We start from the raw sequence: 22,384 nt of genomic DNA on the forward strand, positions 1-22,384 counted from the left end.
TAAAAAGTATACAAAACTGATCATATGTTGCACACATAGTTTGATTAGTGCTGTTTAATTCCTTTACTTAATCAAAACTGTAATAGAAAATAAAAGCAGTTTTTTTTCAATAGCCTACATGTAATGTGACCCAGCCACTCTAAATCAATACCACAAATTATTTACTGGATAAATAAGACATATACCTCTTCATATTGTAATCAATTGTAGTGCCAATCATGAATTGTGGCCTTTTTTAATTAATATGATAGAAGAAGTACAAAGAAACGTTAGGCCAGTTTAGCTAAAATGCTGCAATGCCGCTTTTGGCCATCAGTGGCAGCTCTGAGCAGCTCTGTTGTGGTGGACGAAGAAGAAATAATGCGGTACATTACTCCACTAAACACGTCGACATGGTTTCACCTCGTAATGGTCCCTAACAGGTTCACTTTCCCTCCGGTGAGTTTCTTTTTTTAAGTTTATGTGCATTAAAACCGTGAAACTGGTTACTTTACTGATGCAGCACTTAAAGACAGCGCTAACGTTACGTACTGTAACGGCTCGGCATCAGGGCTATGCTAACTGCTAGCATACCACTGGCACCTGTGGGCGATTGACATCATCATGGCGGGAGTGTGACGAGTTTTGACTGTGTCAAATTAATTACTAGCTAGCTAGCTAGCTAACATCAGTTATTGTCCGGCGATTATCGTGATTTATCAAAATTGTTACGTTAACGTATGATTCGAGCAGTCAAATGCTGAAGGCACACTATTGTAAAGCCATACTTTTCTTCCATGTCTCACCATGGTTTGTTCTTCCAGAACCAAAGTACACACTAAATGTAACTTAACTATAATATTTTAGTTAATCTCGATTTCTCTTTTTGATTAATGTCCCTCTCAATGTGACATTTGTCCCCCAGCATTTAAGTAAGCACTGGCTACTTACCTTTTTAAGTTTTAATGAAAAAAACAACTAAGATACAATTAAAATATTTAAATGATGCATCAATCATTACCTTTTTTAGAAGTAGGAACAAGGTGCTTGTAATGAAACTTAAGATTGTCACCGTGATCATAAAAAGTTTGTCCAGGAAATTTGTGGATAGAGTAGAAATGTTTTGTTTGGTAAGTTGCCAGCAGACAGCAGAATTGCTTATTTATGAGGGCCTGTTATGAGCTTTTTTAGGTTTACTGTACAGGTTGTCACTTTTAGACTAAATTTATATGAAATATATCTTCATGGACATACAAAAGTAAGTGTTAAAAATGTTGTTCTGCAGTCTTTATTTATTTATGAAAAACAATGAAAAATGATAAACATAAAAAAGAAAATAATTCTTATCACTTTGTTTTTTCAGCTCAGTTGTGACTGCCACATAGCTGTCACAAAACTAGATTTAATGCTCGGTCACCTATTGCTTCCCAGTCTCTCATTTCATTTCCATTCATATCTGACAAAATCATGCAATTTTCTGAATTCAGTGTTAAGTCAACTGTAGCATTGAATTAGGATTTTCTTTTTTCTACACTTCATTTCTGCCCTATAGTCAAGATAAAGTCCTTTGTAACATGCATACTGCTGTGCTGCAAGCAGTGCCTAGTTTACAATTATAAGAACTTTTTGAGTGAAAAATCGTTTTCACTTTGGCTTTGTGGCTACTGCCCTTTCATATATTCCAATCCACAAGTACACTTCACACCCTTTACAATAAAACCTCTATCCTAATAACATGAGGCACACAGTGATTGGCAAAGTTCATAGATACAGTATTGAATACAGTCAAAAAAAAAGTTTTATCACTCTACAAGAAGTAGACCATGCAGATTTCTGCACCAATATCAAGAATAGAATAGTAAAGACCCATTTTTTTCAAATCTTGGTCAGGACGTTTCATAATAATATGTATTTAAAAAAAACAAACAAAAAAATAGTGCTGTCCAACCTATGCCCCTTCATCCTTGAGGATGTATTCAGGTGCAGTTTGTGCTGGTGTGGTCAGTTACTCAGTTGGGTTAATGCCAACATCTGTCTTCACTGCATCCACGAGAAAACGGAGCTCATTGCACAGTGTCTCATGGCGGTAGGACATCCGGATATGAGCCACGTTTGTCCGCCGAATGTCATTTCCCTCCGGTCCATCCTGTAGGTAGTTGGAACCAATGAAGTGTTTCTTCTCCTAATGGTGAAAAAAGTAAAGTTAAAAAAAAAAAATATGTAGAACAGATATTGCACAGATGTGAAAATCTTTTCAGTACGTGGCAAGCTCTTTTTCAGGTATGGGTTCGTTGACCTCAGCATGGGACATGACCTTTCTCTTTGTGCTGTCCAACTACTTGGTCAAAGGCATGACTGAATAATAATCAGTAATTAAGACACAGTAACAGTGTGAAGGTTTCATTTTGGACTGTTTCATAAACTGTTAAATTTATTATAGTGAAATAGCAAGACACAGTTAAAGGGATAGACACAGGGTTTTATGGACTTTTTAAATAACCAAAGATGGCATTGTGGCACAGGAGAAGTGCTTCTTATTATAATGCAGGTGGGACCAATATGATGTACTGAGTGTAGTTGGACCAGTAATTTGCTCATTAAGGGAAAGGTGTTGTGTAGCCTGTAGTGTTTTTTGTTCTGCATTGACATGAAGTAGATCAAAGCCAATAAATTTGGATCGGTCAATTTACTGAGTGATGCCATTTAGACATAATGCCATCATTGCATAGTTTGGCCACCAGAGAGCACTGGTAAGTTTATTTTCCAACTGAAAAATGTCTGTCTCAGTATATACAGTATCATTGTCACAATTTTTTAAGAAAATATGTTATATGCTCATGTTTAAAAAGAAAAGAACAACTGATTCACTGTTATCATTTATTGTTCATTCTCAAATGTTATTGGTATTGGCATTACCAGCTCGCTCACTAGCTTTGGTAAACTTTCTAGGGTGCCAAAAAGTCCAACATTTTAACTGACAACCTGATATTTGAATCATCATTGGAGCCCAGCAGTCAAGAGTTGAACTGTTTGGCCCTGGCAGCCTGCAGACGTTTATAACGGTAGTCATGTCAGCTAACTGCAAAATTATGTAAGGAGTGTAAGAGTGTTCTCTTTCTTCACCCTTTTAAATTTCTCCAGTCTTAAAATCCAGTGATGCAAAAAAGTTGGACTTTACCTGATGCGAGAGTCCGCTCTGCAACACACTGTTTCTGGCTATCTCACATAAATCACAGGTGCTCAGCTTCCACAGCTGGGCTGCGATGGCATACTCCTCCATCAAGGCCTCCTGAAAGGGTTCAGAGGAACATTTGTGATAAATTGTTACCAATAACACTTTAGGTGTAGTGTTCATTTTAGGAAATGAACAGTAAACAGTAAAATGTGTTTCACTTTTAAAGTAGACATGTATGGCCAAAAAGAGTAATTTGTATGTCGTACTGTTAGAACTGAAATGATAAGTGAAGAACAGTTACAGCTACAATATTAATTAGCCATTTCTTAAGGAAAAATCGTGAAATATGTTACAATTTCTCTGGTTCCAGCTGCTCAAATGGGAGGATTCATTGCTTCTCTGTGTCATATGTCATGGTGCACTGAATATCTTTGGGTTTTGTACCTTTTGGGCTGACAAAAGACACATAAAGATGTGACCTTAGGCTCTGATAAATGTTTTCATATTTGTACTACTTTTGAACAATGAATTGATAAATTGGAGAAATTATCAGCTGATTAATTTCTGAAAAATAAGCATTAGCTACTATGCATACGTTTGTGTTTCATTCTACTGTGAGGTCCTGTTACTCTTGCACCATATATTATACAAAATATTGATAGACACAGTATTATGTACAATATTATTCGAACTGAGTATTTGATTAGTCGCCCAGATATCTCTGGACTAGTGTTTCCAAGACAAACTCTTATTTTTATCTCATGTGATCTTGTCATTCCTATGGTTCAGACCTTGGTGTAGTGGAACTGCATGGGGTCATCGGTGGACAGTGACACACACAGGCCTTTCTGCAGAAACTCTCGTAGAGGGTTCTTGGAGTACTCCAGGAACAGGCTGTTGTTGCTTAGTGGGGACATGGCGATTGGTACCTGGGCCAAGTAGTACAGGTACTGCAACACTGGACTCTGAAGAGGAGGAGGTGTACACCAGACTAATGTGAGTAATGCTATTTTTCAGCTGGAGGGGTTACAGGAGCAAATTCACTATCAGAGGTTGAAGGAATAATATACATTTGTTTTAGAGATATAAATGTCTCAGAGCACTGCTAACTGATCAGTTGCATAATGATTCAACCTACAGTGTATTCAGCACATGAATGCTCTTGTAATTGCTGATCCACTGCAAGTAATAGAATTCAGGGTTTCTGTCAGCAAGAACAGCAAGTTGTTATGAACAAACAGCAGAACTGTGAGACATGTATGAACAGTGTTATTCACCATGGCTGAACACATAAAACAGTGCCACCTACAGAAATGCACATCATATTTTAGCATGTTTATAAATCAAAGCAATGACTTTCAAGCTCAAAATTAGAGAGAGAAATTGGAGAACATTGACTTTCTTATAAAAATATCAACTTTGTCCTGTGAATTGATGAGTTTTTGTATTGTTTCTATGTGTTTTTGATTTTTGTTCATGGTGAGATGCCAAAGCAGTGCTTGATTCTGAGTTGAAAAGTAAAAATTGCAACATGCAAACCCTCGTGGGTGGCCTCTTGGTATCTATGTTTTTGACAGTAAAGCAATAGGGAAGATTATAGTCATATTTTGCAAAATATCAGCACCTTGAACTATCACCATTCAAAAGTATTAAATAGTATTATGAATTCAGAACTGCACCTTCTTGAGATTGAGTCCATGGGAGATGTTGTCAGCTGTGAGGAAGGCGGAAACCAGGTGGGTGATGGAGCCGGCCTCGCCACAGTGAGGACGGAACTGAAAGGTGTTCAGTCCTCGCTCCCTGTGGAGGGACAAATAATGATCCAATGTACTACCAGTAGTAAAACATGTAGGATTTCACAATGCTCTTTTCTTACTCTTAATGTGTGTCTGTGTAAAAAATGTATTTTCATTGGTGCTTCCACCTCAAGGAGAGCATTTGTGTAACATAAATGTTGTATTGTTTTATTTTATTAATTGTTACAGATGCAAAAATCACGCAATTCAGGCTGGAAACTATGAATTTCTGCTAAAAAGTTGATGTGAACACAGGCCTGTGATTAACCCCACAACTGCCTGGCCCCTGAAATCATGCACATTACCATGAAGACTTGTAAAGACAAGTAACATAACTCCAATGTGTTAATTGGATTTGCATTTAATTTCAGAAAACAGCTCGAGAATCTTGTTGCATGCATGAACATGTCGGACTTACTTTCGCAGGTTGTTGAGCACCATGATGTTTGCATACATGTAGAACAGGTAGTAGGTGTAGGGAGGGTTGTCATCCGTGGTCCAGGCCTCAGGCCTTGGGCTTTTGTAAGAAAACATGTGGTCACTGTGTTTTGACTCATCATCCACGCTGTCAAATCCTGTTACCTACAGAAAGATTATGAAATAGACAATGGCAGCACATTTGCAGAATAAATATTATGCATCCATGCATGTTTCTTCCACGGTGCACAAATTTATAGTTCACTGTTGTCTTTTAATTTTGTCGGCTCAGTTTGTTCCCAAAGTGTTACTAAATATCACAGAATAATCTGGGATATAGCTGCTATTTTACTTTAAAAAGTTTCCTGTTTGTTACAGACTCCACCCTTCGTAAAAAGTACTTACGTATTTCAAGAATACATGTGTTGCTTTGTGCTGTTGCGGATTGACTGTAGCCTCAAAGAGGGGGAGGAAAATGTTCTCCAGCATCTTTGCGTAGTGTGGTATTAATTTCTTTGACCTGAAGATGTCACTGCAAAACAGAAGGAATCAAAACAGCTCATCTTCCCATACAAACATTTTAGCCTTTGTTTGCTCATTAAGGACAGCCTATTGACTAAGGTAATTATTCCTAACTTTATTGTGAGCTTGGAGTTTAATAGTTTAGCCAAAACTTATGCTGACATTACAGTTTATCTACTGGAAGAAATGCAAACTTGGACACAGATATGATGGTTTTAATGACCGTAAAGAACATTAATCCTAAATTAAGTAGCTGAATTTCATGAACCATTATTTAAATAAGGAAACAATTTTACATTTGTCATTATTAGTCACAGGTTTATTAATAATGTAATAAATGGTGTACAGTTGTGGCTGCAATACTTTTGCAACAGTTCATCTTCCTTTTTGTTAAATGCCTTTCTTACAAAAACATGTAAATGGACTATGTGTTAAGAGAACCATGTTGTTCTTTTTTTGTTAGAAATGGCCTGCCTACCATAGGTTTCTACTGCTTCCACTGAGCACTTACTAGATCCTGGGAACTTGGATCATCCATCTCATGTTGGGTGAGTGGACCTTATGCTGGATGAACCAGGTTGCTAGGCTCTCCCACTCGCTGGCAGAGCGGCCGTAAATCGACAGACGGGGCTCAGCATGCTGGTACTTACTCTCCTCCAGCTCTTGGGCCACTTCCTGAAACAGATGCCAAACCACAGGAAGCTGGTGATGTTTCTTGATGAAGCAGAAGTGTTAATTGGTAATTGCTCACAGGACACATAGCATCTAATTCAGATCCATGCTATTTCTAAATACCAACAAAGCAAGAGTACTTTATGCTCCAAAGAAACGTAGATATGAAAGAAACTTGATGTACGCTAGAAACATTTTGTCCACCAGCACAAGGCATCTACAACCTACCCCAAGACCAGCTGTGATATGATTAAAGTGTTTGGAATATTTTCACAAAATTCTACCAGCCAAGAGTAATGCAGGGCAGGGGCAGCCAGTTAGCTAACTGTAACCTCAGATCAGGTGGGGCTGGCCAGCTGGTTGTGACTTGGCTATGTGGCAAGAGTCTGGCTTTGGTTGTGTTGTGGCATTGACTCACTTGCAAATGTCAAGCTAGTTAGCATCATAAACCTAATGGTCCAAATAAAATATAGGAACATTACAGATAATAACCTTATCATCAATATGATTGTAACTTATTTTCCAAGCATTCAGTATTCATTTCAGTGTTCAGTTTTGCGTATGTCATGCCACTGTTGTTTATGCAGGATAGATGGTGCTGACTCTGATTTACTTAACGGCCACTGGTGTCATTAAAACAAGGGTCTTCTGAAAGTTATGCATATAACCTTTAGATGACAATTCAAATCATTGTTCATTTGATTGTTTATACAGTACTTGCCTTTTTCTACTGTGACATATCAAAATGTCCTCAGTGGAAAAAAAGCATATTTCAGCTAATTCAAAGTACTTCATTGATCTCTCCCTGACCCTCATTATCGTCCTTGTCCATTCATGAAGTTCATTGATTTCTCATAATTCCAGTTCGAATGCATCCAACTTAGACCTGAGCAGAAATCTAATTAAACTGGATAAATGGAAATACCATTGTTCAGGTCCTTTAAGTGATATTAGTGCTTTAACTCATACTGCACCTTGATCAGACGTGCAAAGTATTCTCCTTTGATATAGTTGTCTGTTTTCAAGTAAATCTCTCGCAGTTCGCTGGCTCCAACAGGGTTGTATTTGGAGTTGAACTTGTCAAACCGATGAAATGTTTGTCTTCCCTAGGAGAGTAAATCGTGAGAGAGAGTGAATCTTATGTCCTGATGAGCACATTCTCATTCCAACAAAGTGACTGTATTGATTATTTTCAGATTACACATTAAGAGAACCTTGCATGGAACATAGAAAAAGATTACATAACACCATATGAAATGTATGAACACCCATAATTGCATCCTTGTGTCAATAAGCGCAGGTTAGTGAAGCTGTAGCTGTTTGAAAATGACACATTAATTCTTTGCAGGCACATGGAGTTATTATGTGATTACCTGTTGTATTTTCCTCAAGGATATTTCTTTTTAGATAAACAATACAAGATAAGCGTGTTGTAGGCCTCAGCATTCTGGCAGAAATGTTACTGGAATTTTTTCAGTTTTTCAGAACTTAAATAGTTATGAATTTGTGCTTACAGCATGCACGTCCAGAGAGTCCACGGTGAGGTCGTAGGGGTCCATGTTGAGGTTCTCGAAGACTTCCTTGAGTGTGATCTTCTGACTGCCCTTCTCCAAGACGACACGATCTGCCTCTGTCTGGTATGTGGTCTGTATAAATTTCAGCAGATGCCTCTGGTTCATGCAGGCGGCAGCGTGAATATGTGTGTCCACCTGGGTTTCACATGAAGCAAACGGTGACAATGTGCAAGACTTTATTGGACAAATTACAGTAGATCAGTAAACTTAAGTTAATCTAGACTGAGGGCACTGAAGAAAGAATACCCTCTGCTGTAGAGAGACAGCCTGACAGGCTGAAACTTAGTACTTTATTTTATTATTGTTTTGAAACAGTTTCCACTCGTGTTCATCATTTGCATACTGAATAGACAGAAAAATACGAACGAACCTTTCTGACGTTGTAGAAGTCTCTGTGTGGAACACTCTTTAGCTCCTTTAGCTCTGCCATTTCATTCAGCATTTCATGAAGGTAGAATTTAGAGGCCAGGAAGTTGAGCCGTCTGTGACAGTATGTTTTCCTGTGAGGTAACACAACATACGATCAGCAAAACATTTCAGGAAAATAAGATGTGCCATTTTTTTTAGCTTTTAGCACCACCCTTTTGACTATCTCTCTGCTCCAGGCATACTGTCCCGACAATTCATGGAAGGAAAAAATTTTAACTATCTTGTGAAATCACTTAAGAACTTGACCTGTTGTTGTTAAGGGTATTTGGAACAGACTTGTACTCACGTTGGGCCATCAGCTATCATTGCGAGGACATGACTCAGGTCAATGGCAAAGGTCTCAAGGTCAGGGTAAGGGAGACTGTGAGGCTTCTGTAGTTTCAGGGCCTCGGCATTGTCGTAAACATGAACTATGCCATCCTTCATCTGCAGCTCGTAGTTCAGGTTCTCAGGAATACCCTCCATGGAGTATGGGTCCTCCCCCTCATGAGGGAAAGGCCAGATGTCTACAGAAGAAGGAAGTAAATAGATAGAATGGCAAATGAGGACTGATTATTTAAACTGTAGAGAATGCTTTATAGAGGGAGTTACATGGACAAAAACATTCATAACTCATTCATAAACAACTTTGTGGGTATTGCTTTTTCATATTCATAAATATATATACAACCAATATGTCTGATTAAACTGACTTGTAAAGCACAAAGCTTTTAGAGCTAGACTTTTAATTTTGCTGTCAAAGTGCACTAGATTGATGCATTTAACTTCTAAATGTACAAAGTTTTTTTCCGACGAGAGCTTGCCCCAGACCCCCCAAAGGTTCTGAAGTCCACAAACCAAAGTCTCACAAAATCCTGTGGGCAACACCCAACAGCCTGTGACACATGCTCTGCAAACATTTGACTGTTCTAATCATGTTTGTGATGATATCTGAAACTAGGTTTGCTACCTAAACTCCTCAAGCAGCATTTAAATATATCTCTATATCTATATATACAAACCAAGTGATGTTGTTTTGAAGAGGTCCCCTAATCTGTGAGACATTATTCATTTTGTTGTCTTTGTCACTGAGGGAAGAGGCAGTAGTGTTTGTTCACTACACTTTTCTGAGTTCACCTGCCAGTAAAATACCATGTTGTTGAAATTTGTATTCTGAAATTTGAGTTTCTTTAGGCTTTGTTCATTTGATAGTTGAAATGGCTACACAGTTGTGTGCTAACTATCCAGAAGTGTTTATTTTAAAGATAATTACACTTGCTGTGGCTTCACTTTTTACTAGTCATTCTTCTTAAAAATAGGCTTATAGAGTAGTTGATATACTTTTAGGTTAACCATTGGCATGCAGTACATATATAATAATGACTTGCTGAGGTATCACAAATGGAGAACAATCCAGTCAGATCAAAACAATAGCAAAAGATCTGTGACTGGACTTGCCGAAATGCACCATGGGAATTGTTGTTAACGTCTGCCTTTAAGCTTTTTTGCACACAGGCTTGTACCTTCAACTTTTTTTCAAAGAAACAGATAAACTAAGGCAGTTTTTAATTTTTTGTACTGATGATTTAACTGGGAGTATTTCATGTCAACCCAAGCGTATCATTGGTCTTTGGGAAAAGTCAATGGGCCTGGAACCAGGTGCTCCTATAGCTCCTAACACTTTGCAGCTCTATTGGGCATGCACAAATTAAAACTAGACAAAAAATTGGATTAATCCGTAGAGTTTGTCCAATGAGGAAAAGAGGAAGTTGTTTAAATGCCCCTACCTGGCAAGATCTCATCCTCCTCCCTCCATTTCTCATTTTCGGCATTGCGGAGGAACTGGGCAGTGGTCCTGGGGAAGCGGTGGTAGGCCAACCTGGAGTATTTCTCTCTGATGAACAGGGCCCCAAGGAGGCTTTTGGCAGCCTGCTCATAATCCTCAACTGTGACCTGGAAAAGTCATATAAAGTTTTAGTTTTGTTTTTTTTCACCAAGAAATTAATTTAAAAAGAGAGTCTGCCGTTACATGCCCCTTTAGAGTTGTAATAATTAATTGAAACTATGGTAGACAACTAAATGCAAGATCTTTCTGGTGCTGCTTTACGTCATCTTAAAGGCAACACCTGGAATCCATATTGGAAGTCCTCCGCTCTTGAGCAACACTGGCTCGTAGCAGCAGATTGCATTTCAACAACCATAAAATTGTCAGTCTCAGTAATTTTGGATTGACGTTTGTTTCTTTTATTTTCTATGATGAAACTGTTTTTTACTCTTTTGACAGTTTCAGCCTTTTTGAACGTAGATATTGTTGCCAGCATTCAGAGAACAAACCCTTCAAATTTTGGTAAAAACATGGCCTTTCCTCTGACACCCTTTTTTGATCCAATATCGATAAGAATCTTAAAATGCCTCATCCTCATGTTGTTTTCTGGTGTGAAATGACCATTGCAGACTTTGTCTTGTCTCTTTTTTGGTGTGTATAGCCACTTATTTTAATAATGGTGCAAGTTTTTGAATGCACAGAGATGTGAGAAGGTATGTTTTCATATTATGCATAGTTGTGCTGAGTGTAAATCCTGTTTACCCCTGCACAGTAATCTCCACTGATGATTACTCTCTGGAACTCTGGAATGCCCTCTGGGAGAATAGGTTCAGGTGTGGGCGGGCAGACCATTGATGACACCACAGATGGTGCCCAGTCACCACTGACGGGTATCTGCAAAGATACCGACTGCGAACGCTTCAACATGAAATTCTTCTTTCTAGTGACACACGAGAAAGGACAACATAAACATTCTGACAAACTAAAAGTTAACATCTGCCTAAGTCCACCACAAAAAATTGAGTGTATTTTCCTTTTTTGCATGGAGATTTAAGATGCAAATGCCATGCAGACATATGACATTAGACATATTTCCATTTCCTACCTCTTAGCAGACTCCTGGGACTGCTGCTCAGCCAGCTCTTTCTGCAGCGCCCGCTCCCTGTCCTCATGCAGCCCGATGGGACAGTCCTCTGGCACAGTGAACATGGCCAGAGCATCCTTGGTGTCTTCCTCTTTTAGGGCAGAGGCAAACACCTTCTCTGCTAGTACACGTACCTTCTCATCCACCTGACTCATCGACATTTTAGGGAAAAGCCGAGGCATTTCTGAGGGAGTTGAGAAAGATTTGAGGTTTAGTGAATGCTGTTTTTGTCTTGACCAGAAAGGTTGGCTTTTAAAAGGTATCTCACAAGACAGTGTATATTAGTTCATATTTTACCATGATATCACTCTTAAAGACTGATTAAGAAAGCTTAATTTTGTGTAGGCCTGTAGTAAATGCTGGTTTATGCCAAATGACAATTTTGAGCCTTTGCCCTACAGTTACAATGTAAATTCTCCTTCTGGTCCACATCATATAGTTAAATGTTTAGTGGGGAATTCACTTGAAAGGAGAACTTTCTTTCACTGGTGCCGGGCAAAGATTGAATAGCAGAAATTACGTGCTTGCTCCATTGTGATATTGTGGAATAATTGTGATCACTAGGGAGTTAGTTACAGCAGTCATTAACAGTAGTACTGAAGTATGTGGTGGTTTGTGTACTAAAAACTGAGATTACAGTTTTGATGTCATAACATTGTTTTAGAATTTGAACAACTTGCTAGTGTGTTGTATTTCATCTTTTAAATGTCATGAAATATTGCAGCACTTAAAGGAGAAATAACATTAGTGGTGGCAGTAACTCCAAATACCAGCAAGATAAACATGAGACCTTGAGTTTGTGGAAGACGGTGGTGGGGTTAAGGGGTGAACTTGGCACGTTTTGCAACACCCCATCTTAACTCGCTCTAGTAAACATGTCTTGAGTGGCTGACTTGTGTTTCAGTGCAGGCTATTTGTTTTGCCAATGCGTCAGAGGCAAGTTACAGTAAACACGGTCAATCACTGTCCCAGGTGTCCGAGACTGGTAGTGTGACCTCGCAACCCCGGGGGGGACTAAGTGTCTCCCTCTTTTTGATTACACAGCACTGGGAATGGTATGCAACACGGAGAGAGCAGAAAACATCTTGCTTCCACCACCTGGAATTTGTCTGCTGGTGCATCACTGTGTTTAGTTTGTTTCATGTGGAACAAAGAGCATAGTTAAGTTAATGTAGTGGCTTTGAGTTCAATAGCATGACATTGTCATGCAGTTAAAATACTATGTGATGTTTGATTTTGTAATTTATCTGCATTTATGACTGCTCTATTAAAGAGCGTGATTTATAGAAGCTTGGTTGACAATTGATTGCCAGTTGAGTTTATATTGATGCTTTTCATTATTGTTAAATTTTTCCGTGATAATCTTTTAAATTAATCAAAATGTTTTTTTTCTCTCCAGGTCAATGTATAAGTTAGTGTTTTTGCAGAAACTCAAACCCAGATAAACTGGGGAACAGTAAACATTCCCAAAGAATCTGCAGTGGAGTTATTGATTCAGATTTTTCTAGCTTTTACTTTAAATGGAAAAGGAATGCCTGAGCTTATTGTTGTTAGAACTGCAGTTCACATACCATCATTTTGTTCCCCTAGACATTTTGGTTGGAAAGCATTAATGTTTATTTATATTGAGCTGATTCTCTTACATACCCATGGCATGAACTTGTGTCCTATTTTTAAACTTGAGACCCTGTGAATTTATGTTTTCATCCGACTGCATGATGGACAGCAGAGTTGGTTTTTAGATACCACAGCTCTGTCTGCTTGAATTATCCCCTTAGTGTAAAAAGTACTGTTGCTATCCAACATCCCATCAGTAGTGGAGATGTTTGGCTATTCTGATCCCCATGTCATCACTGTTATTAATAATATTAATGTTGCGGCCAGTGTCGGCCTCTTGGCCAGTTCCAGTCTCAATCAACAAGCACAGGACAGAATATGCAGTACCGAAGTATCAAGTAGCAAGCTACTCGGCTGCAAACTCACCATCCTAAGTGGTTTACATGCAACTCTATCTGTCTGAAAGCTGTGAACTATCTTGGCACATTCACAGATGGCACCATTGACATGTTGCCCTCATATCGGTACAATACTCTGCCTGTTCCCTGGCTAGCACATTTCTGAAGCAGTCATTCCTGATGAGCCACTCAGCACGTGTACCCCGTTGGAACAGCTGAGCAGCGTCTAGGATGACCTTGACCTACATCCCCCCATTATAGAAACCTGACCCACATGAAGCAGTCTAGGTATGGAGGGAATGTCGTTTACATGTAATAAATTTTCAATTAATATGAAAATTGACAGTTTGTCTAGTCTAACATATCACACAACTTCTTAGATCATTAGTATATTTACCCCCTTTTTTTCCCCCCTTTCGTCACATTTGACTAAAAGCTGTTCTCTTAAATTCAGGAAGTGAGCCGTCCAGTAAATCTCACCTCCTCAGTGCATCAAGCAATAGACATTGAATGAAACTCTTGATAACTGGTTATTGTCATCACATTGCATCTCAGCATCACAGCTCCATGATCAGTGGAGGATGTTCTGTCTGTCTCTTACCTTCAGCTGTGATTTTGGCCATGTTTGACTCAGTCTCTGTCTGTTGAGTCACGTATTTCAGCTTGCATGTGTCTGCTTCTGCCTCTTCTAGACTCCCTAGCACTTAGCCTGTGGCTCCACTATTTTCATATGTCTGCCACTTGTTGTCGTGTCTCAGAGAACACTTGAAAGTGTTGCTGAAACCTTGACACTGTCAAAGCCGTCCTCAGGTCGGGGTGTCTGTATCTTTCTCGTATATTGGATGCGTCTCTTCTGGGTTCTTACTCCGACTGCGTGAGTCAGGCTTTGCTCTGCTGTTTATGTGGTCCAGTGCTTGTATGTATAATGCAGCTGCTCGTTGTTGCTGTCTTGAGTGTCCCTCTCTGGCTCTATTTTAGGGTGTTGAGAGCGTCATGGCAACACGGGCTGCTAATACAAGCTGGTATGTCACAACTGGCTGCCAACATGTGAGCAGCTATCTGTGAGATGGGGCAATAAGGAGGGACTAAAACTATGGTTCTAAGGTCCTGGGAAACTACATTTGAAAAACACTTTTTCCCAGCTGACAAAGTTAAGTATAGCTTTGGCCAGTGACCATAAAGACAGACAGTCAGTAAATACTGAATGTAAACAGTTTTCACTGAGGCAGTTATTTGGATTAGTCTATTATTTACTAAAACAAAACAATCCCAACAGTTCTGCATGGTTAAGCTAGTATGTAGAGATGTATACAGCTACAGTCACTGTGTTTACTGCAGAAACAAACTAATTTCTTTAGCTAGAAACTAAATTTCCTTAGTCTGATAAGGAATTAAGAGAAACAGTTGAAGCCATGTCCACTAAATGCTTAGCGGTGTTTTGAAAGTGGTTAATTCATGCTTACATGTGCATGAATAGCGAGTATATCACTGCAGTGCAGAAAGGAATTATCAATACTCATAACAGTGTATCCTTGTATTCCAAAATAGCGCAATCCAAAGTCTGATTAAAAGTGAAAGCAAATTGTTTTAAAGGAGGGAGGATTGCAGTGGGTGCTCCTGGGTGCAGGTGTGACTGTGTGGCAAGTCGTTAACATGGATCACAGGTCGGGTAGGAGGGCCGCTTAAGGCAGGACTGGCTCTGCAGAACATGATAGAGCATCGATAGGTATGGTGGAGTGGACTGTATATTCAATTAAACTATTAAATTATAGAAGAAAGAGGTATTTTCATTTTTTGGCACCTAGACCAGTGAAAATATACAAAGGGCCAGTAAAACTCTGTTCCACTGACCAAGTGGGCCAGTGGGGAAACTGTCATGTTGGACACTGTAGTTTTAGATGACAGTGTATATATAAGTCAAAGTCATTGTAGCTCTTCAAAATATGTTGCCAACTATTGACGCTCACTTTCCTGCTCAGCATTTACAGTACTATATATATACACTAATATCCATTACATCTGTGTAGCTTAGCTTGTGCTATATATATATCTGTATATCTTTATCTGTATATCTCTCTCTCTATATATATACTTATTTCACTGTCCAATAACTCAAAGACACTGTATTTTATTATTAATTTTTTTGCTTGTGTGAAATTCAAATCTACTGTGAAATTGAACCAAGGCAATATTTTATTTTTCTCTTTTGTATATAATGTACAAAGCCTCTATTGTTGATTTTATTTTAGATCTCTTTATTTTCTATTTGTTCTACTTGTTTTATTCTTGCTGTTGTAACAAATGAACTTCCCCAGCGTAGGATCAATAAAGTCTTATCTTATAATAATACAATGGAACAAGAATGTTGAGCAGGGTTATATAGTTAAATTCTTGTCCAGCACCAATGATAGAGGTGGATTTGTTTGCTTCTTTCATTTGCAAACAGATGTGTGGTGAACTGTGACGGCTGTTTAATAAGTTGAAGTGAGAGTAGTTATTGTGTTACATTAGTGAGACCATTGTATCAATGTGTATGCAGCTGTGGATACTATGCTCATACCACACTGTGAGTATTTACTCACCTTTCCCAAAGCTCGGTGTTGACTGCTGCTTGCAAAGGGGTGTGTCCCTTCTCTTCATTTTAATCTGTATTCACCCAAGAGAAACAAAGTTTTGATTAACAATTAAATAATTCATAGTTCAGTTGCGGAGTAGCAATTAAGAGGTGTGTTAGTTAGTTGGTCAAGTTTGAAGTACACAGAACCAAGTAAGGTCGTACATAAGTGGCTTCAAAGCGGTACAGTATGTTGACTTTACATTATGTACAGAGAGCCAGTGTCCTGCACCGCTTCTGGGTTAACCTCCATTCCACTAGCTTTTGTTTGCCAGTGTATTTTGACATAGTGAGATACTTTCATCTGTTTTTCTGAAACCCCCCCCCCCCCCCAACCCTCATAGTTGAGCAACAAATGTTCCATTGAAGTCTTGATAGTGTGCCTATGTCCCAGCTTGATGTTACCAGCATTTGGTGAATGCGATTAATAGAATATTTGTTTCACCTTGCCTAAAACAGTCAGTCAGATTGTTGCTGCTGGCTGAATTTTAACAGGCAGGAAGAAATATCAACACATTACGGCAGTGTTAGCCAACTTACACTGGCTGCCTGCTTTATTCTGTTGTTATTTTAAAATTTTATTGATCACTTTTAAAGTGGTAAATGGCCTTTGCTTCAAATTATTTGAAGAATTTATTGACTCCCTATGTGCCCAAGTTTTCTCTGAGATCTATGGATGCAGCTCCACTGTTTGTGACTAAAGGTGACCTAGCTTTTGCTGTTCGAGCCCCCAAACTGAACTTAGAACATTCACAGAAAACCTCTGTAAATTTTAGCTTCTCAGGAATTACAGTAATAGCAAGCATCAGTGGAAAAAGGCATTGTCATGCTAGTTTCAGAAAGAAGGTGAATTCTCAGCTCTTTATTTAGGGTCAAGTTTGGCTGGTGTTGAGGTTCTGTAAAGGTTAAGATTGAGAAAAAAATAAAAATAGCAGAATGCAGTCAAGTGTTTTAAAAGGGCAGATTTAAATATTTGGTGTTGCAGTAGTGATAAGTTGCCAAAATGCTAACTTGACTGCCATGAGTCTAAGGCTTTAAGGCTTTACACAGCACTTGCCCACACAACATGTGTTTGTAATGACAGACCGTCTGCAGGGTCAGTGGAGTTCAGGAGATTAAAGTGCAGTTCATGTACCCCCGCAACACACATCACTCTCAGTCAAAATCAGCAGCAAAGTACATCAGCCACACAGTCATTTATCCAAACTTCAGTTTGAAATTTTTGATTCGTATAGGAACCTAAAGTTTTGAAAACATTTTTTAAATTTTTGTTGTTGCGCTTGCAGTGAGAAATACTCTGATCTTTGGCTGAATTCTTTCACTTAAAAGAAAGAAAGTTAAGGATTAAAGGATTAAGGAAGGATTTATATTGCGACATGAGGTGGACAACAAAGTTCCAAGGCCTCAGACTTTTTTTTTTTTTAACCTTTTCTACCCATTCATATTTGTTTTTCCCTCCCTCCATTGTTTCACCACTGGAATGTCAGGTGACAAGAGTTGGTCTGCCAAGAACAGGTTTAGATGTATATAGCAGGAAGTGTTGGTTGTTTATTCCAGGCATGATTGTGTTGGTTTGTGTGTGTTGGTTGTTGCTCAGAAAGTGAATAATAAACGCACAATTTGCTTGAGTTAAGAATTACATAATGTTCATATTGTAGCTCTCTGATGGACACATGTATGGATTATGTTTCCTCATTATTTAACTTCTATAACTCATTACATAAGCTCGTAGTTTATATTTTTATTGGCTTCCCATTAGTGGAGAAACAGAGACTGCATCTGGACTGCAAAGTTGTGCCACCTGGTGGTTGTTGGTGTGCACTGCAGCGCCCTCTGGAGAAATTGTTTCACCCCCCCCAACTCCCGCAACAATATTATTGCAGCAATCATGGCAATTGAAACAAATGACATCTGTACGCAGCCTCACATTTAATTTTATACAGAAATGCATGTCATGTCTACACACAGTGCTGGCCCTGGACTACCAGTGCAACTAAATTGTGACTAAACAGTGGCTGATGTTAGTTGTCTTATCAAATATACAACTCTGAAGTGACCAACACCTGTGAGTGAGTAAGACAAGTAGAGAAGAGAAATCCAGGCCAGGGGTTGGTTGAGAAAGTTTCTCTTTAAATGCTGTGTTGACAGACGTTTCCTGTATTTTTCTGTCAGAGGAATGTACACACCGCCAGCCATTGCAACAGTCACACTGCTCTTTTGTATGTCTAAAGGCTCTGCCCGTGACACATGTAACATCACTGTACTAACAACATCAGTGTGAACAGGTTTGTGTATATTTAGGTATTGAAATGTTTCCCACACGCGCAGTATGTAAAATGTTAAACCACAGCTGCAGTAGTATGAGGGTTTAGAAAGCTCACCAGCGCGCTATAACTTGTGCTTTAAAGTAACGCAGTAGCTATCTCCGCATGAGATCTGCATGAGGAGTTGTGCTTGTCTTGGCCTTGGAATGAGTCATTTTTGACCACAAGACATCACAGATATGAAAAGTAAACATGAAGATGCTTTATGCTCATGCTACTTCAACCATATCCTGTGATACTTCTCCAGTCAGTAGGCCAGCAGTCAATCTAATGAATATTTAAAGAACATATTTTCTCACAGTGTGACCTTTGGGTCAATGGCGGTCCCCTGAAACCTTTTGTGTGGCTCCCGAACATGACATGAAATACGTCCGTTATATTTTAATCATCTGTAAGCAGTTTCTGGGTGTTTTTTGCTCCTGTCTTATTCAGTGTGGGCTTGTTTTCACTGCAGTATACAAGTTCTGCAACTCTGTGGAAACGACACAATCATGGTGAGAGGTAGAAATAACTCAGATGTTTTTTGTGTAGTATGACAAAGTAAGAATGCTATAAATGATTAAAAAAGGGGGAAAAAATCCAGTTGTATATCTCTAATTATTTACTTTACAAACATTTTAAAAAGTGCAATCTATATATTTATATACAATATTTGTGCCTAAAAGTGTCACCAATATGCTATACATATTAAGATATTTAAATTTTCACAGCCTCTATAAACTATCTCACTTGTGTTCTCCTCCTGGCTGCTGGCTCCTCCTCCTGATGATTCACTTTTGGTGAAATTTCAAACGAGACAGAAGAATTCTCAGTACGTGATTTGTTCAATGCTAGTGCTTTTAGCAGTGGTTTTAGACATCTCGGTAATTGAAGGTGAAAGTGGGATACCACAGCCACCACGGAACAAAGCTTTATGGTAGGAGAAAAGGAGTTTTAAGGAAAAATGGATCAACTCTACGAGATCAATGACAGGCAGCCCTCAATCATTTGCTGGCTACATAAGTTAGCAATCATTGATCTGAACTTTAAGAACTCCTGCTGCAGACGCTCAGACAGCCAGTCTCAGGCCACTCTTTTCATGTGTATAACTGGACTTTAAAAGGCATGTTTAGACTAGTTGCATTTCTAGGGAAGTGCCTGCACAGCAAGTTCTGGCCTGATAATGGAATGCATTGCATTTGCCAACTGACATCCGAGATATACAAAATATAATGAGACTAATGACCAAACATTTACTGGGCAGCTCAAATTAAGGAGTGTACTTGTTTCTGGTAACAATTGAACTTTATTTAAATTTATGTATTTATAATCAGCTGAGTGTATGGCTATTTGTTGCAAGTGTTTTCACTAAGATAAGCACCACGGCTGTTGCTTCCTTGTTTTTTTTTTTCTGACTCTTTTTAGCACCACCATGAGCTTTGCTTTTGCGGTTTTGTGTGAAATGTCTATGACTATAATTAACATACTGTATACGTCTATCTCTACTGGATCCTTGGTTGCCATTATCAGGTCAGGTCATATTTTTTTATTTGTCCACCGCTTTGGTGGTCAAATATGGCCAACCACCTTCAAATTTCATGACATTTCCATCATCCTCAGTTGTGTTTAGTACTAATTGGCACAAATTAGCATGCTAACATCCCAGACTAAAATTGGGAACAATGTTAAACATTACACCTGCAACATTACCATGTTAGCATAAGCATATTAGCATTAGCATTTAATTTATGTACAGCCTTACAGAGCCGCTAGCATGGCTGAAGACTCTTACCTTGATGTACTGTTATGATGGGCATACACTGTACGATTTGAGCCTATTTTTGACCCAATTTTTGAGCCGCACGAATCATTTTACAGTGGAATTTCAGCTTTGTCGGGCGTTGTTTGCCATGCAGTGTACACAGGGAGTCGAGGAACGATCAACACACTATCAAGGCAGCACGTTTCTGCCTTGATAGCATGCTAGCAGACAAACTAGAGACTCAGTCGTCTCTGACTAAACAACGAGCTGTTTAACAAATCTTTATTGACAATTGTCAATAGCCAGAATGGGTACAGGGTCAGACAGGCCATGTAGTGTGAGCACATAAATCTTGAACTTTGGCTTCAAACTTCAAAACTTCACATTTCAAAAATCATACAGTGCATGCTTAGCTTTAGTGTTATTCTCTGCCTGGATGCCAGATTGCTTGTGGTCCAAGGCAATTAAAACGTGCTCATGGAAATGTAAACTTTATCCATCGAGACCATAGTAACAAGTGACCGGTTGATTCACAAATAAACTGAAAACAACATGTTAACTGAAAAAGTGGAATTGGTTTGTCCACAAAACTAAATAGAAAATTGAAATTTCAGTGTCTGCATTTGGATTGTGCGTTTTACCTTTCCAGGTAGACAGCTTTTATCCCCTCAGCTTAGTCACATTATCCACCCAACTGAGTCATTGCCTTCAGTGCTGTTTGTTGAGCAGAACTGGCGTAAACAAACACAAGTGCATTAGACTGAAATTATCGTTCTTCCTCTTTTAGTGCTTTGCTCTCACTATGTTACAGTGGACGGTATAATAATTGAGTGTACAAATACTTTAAGGGCCTTTTCACACGTTGACGATTACAAGTTGCAAACATTGATGTACTTCCTCTACTTGTAAGAAACAGAGAGGGTTTGTCATTTGTTGTAATTCTTTGAAAATACAAATATATGGCCCTCTGGACTAACACAGTGACAGCTTTTTCCGCAATGAAAGGTTCATAATAAGCAGCAACAAGTAGAAACCGTAGTCTGATGGTAAAAAGCTGTGGTGTGAAATAAGTGTTTTAGGAAGGAACTAGATTAGTATGTGCATTTGCTTCACATCTGTGGGAAATATGGAAAAGTCTCTAATGTACCTCATTTTGCTTGTGTCTGGACTGTGTGAACAGAAGAAGAATGCAAACATAAGTAGAATTTTCTGCACAAACTCCAAAGAAGAGCTGAGGCTAAGAAATGAAAACCCAGCATCTTTTTGGTGTGAGGCAGCCGTGCTAAACACAGTACAACTTTAATTTTCAGTCTCTGAAGTAAAACAACTACAATATATTCAAGTTCTTTTATTCTAGTATGTTTAGATGCTTTCCAATCTGGAAAAACATAATAATATAGGACCGAAAATCATTTTCTACTTTTCAGAAATGTGTGTTTGCTTAAAAATATTTGATCTGTAATAACCTCCTATGTGAAATACAGCTAAGGTATTTCTGTGGACAGATACCACCATACAAAGTAGAACAAGTGCTAAAAAGAATGCAAGAGTGATGAAAATGATAAGATGTGACCAGAGGTAGAACAGCTGTGTCAGAAGAGGAAAGAGTTAAACATTCAGGTGCGAAGAATCATCAAGACAGCAGTGTACTTACTGTTTCCACAACTGTGCACAAAGTTAAAACCTCTTGAGACTGTAGAGACCCTTATTACGTGTTCATGGGACAGAAGAGGAGTCTTGTCAGAGCAGTTTCTTCCGGCACAGCAGGTTTACTCTCGTCACTGCTAGTCTGAACAGTTGCACAGTTTACAATGAAGAGTTTACGGCACTCAGAAAAGGTTTTAGGAAGTATTCTGCATCTATGTTGCTTAGCGCAGTAGAGGAAGTCCTGGAGGAAGCTTGTATTCATTCTAGTGTGTCTGTCACTTTTTTTCAAGAATGCGAAGACCATTTGTAGACCACACCCCTCCTGTTTATTCAGGATGTATGTGTACCTCATTGTGCAGGCAAAATCCACCTTTTTAGAGGATGTGGTTGCTCAGAAATGCACATAAAGACCTATAAATATATATATCTTTGTGCATGTATGTGTATATCAGTGCTTATTTACATCTCTACAAAAAATTATTTATATGAAAGTGCTTTTCATGTGCAGATATGCATGAGTAGAAGAAGGATCATTAACGAGGGTACTGGAAATTTCCTGAAATTTGTTTTGGCAAAGTTGCTGTCACTGTA

At 38.8% G+C, this 22,384-nt stretch overlaps 1 protein-coding gene across 2 annotated transcripts; it reads right to left on the reverse strand.

The window, feature by feature from the left end:
• Positions 1-1,226: 1,226 nt before the first annotated feature.
• Positions 1,227-22,071, reverse strand: ampd3b (adenosine monophosphate deaminase 3b). Of its 2 annotated transcripts, XM_041939079.1 has the most exons (17): positions 21,801-22,071; positions 20,788-20,877; positions 16,050-16,113; positions 11,474-11,696; positions 11,131-11,308; positions 10,331-10,496; positions 8,851-9,070; positions 8,506-8,635; positions 8,076-8,270; positions 7,536-7,667; positions 6,401-6,564; positions 5,773-5,899; positions 5,369-5,532; positions 4,834-4,954; positions 3,946-4,119; positions 3,158-3,268; positions 1,227-2,161 (listed from the first exon to the last, which is right to left on the reverse strand). In XM_041939079.1, exons 3-17 carry the CDS (start codon positions 16,105-16,107, stop codon positions 1,985-1,987), a joined length of 2,340 nt encoding a protein of 779 aa, XP_041795013.1. In that variant the 5' UTR covers positions 16,108-16,113; positions 20,788-20,877; positions 21,801-22,071; the 3' UTR covers positions 1,227-1,984. The 2 variants fall into 2 exon arrangements, with proteins under 2 accessions (XP_041795013.1, XP_041795012.1); XM_041939078.1 differs by lacking the exon at positions 20,788-20,877.
• Between the last annotated feature and the right edge of the window lie 313 nt (positions 22,072-22,384).

Source organism: Chelmon rostratus, chromosome 6 (assembly GCF_017976325.1).
Source record: "Chelmon rostratus isolate fCheRos1 chromosome 6, fCheRos1.pri, whole genome shotgun sequence".
Taxonomy (NCBI): Eukaryota; Metazoa; Chordata; class Actinopteri; order Chaetodontiformes; family Chaetodontidae; genus Chelmon; species Chelmon rostratus.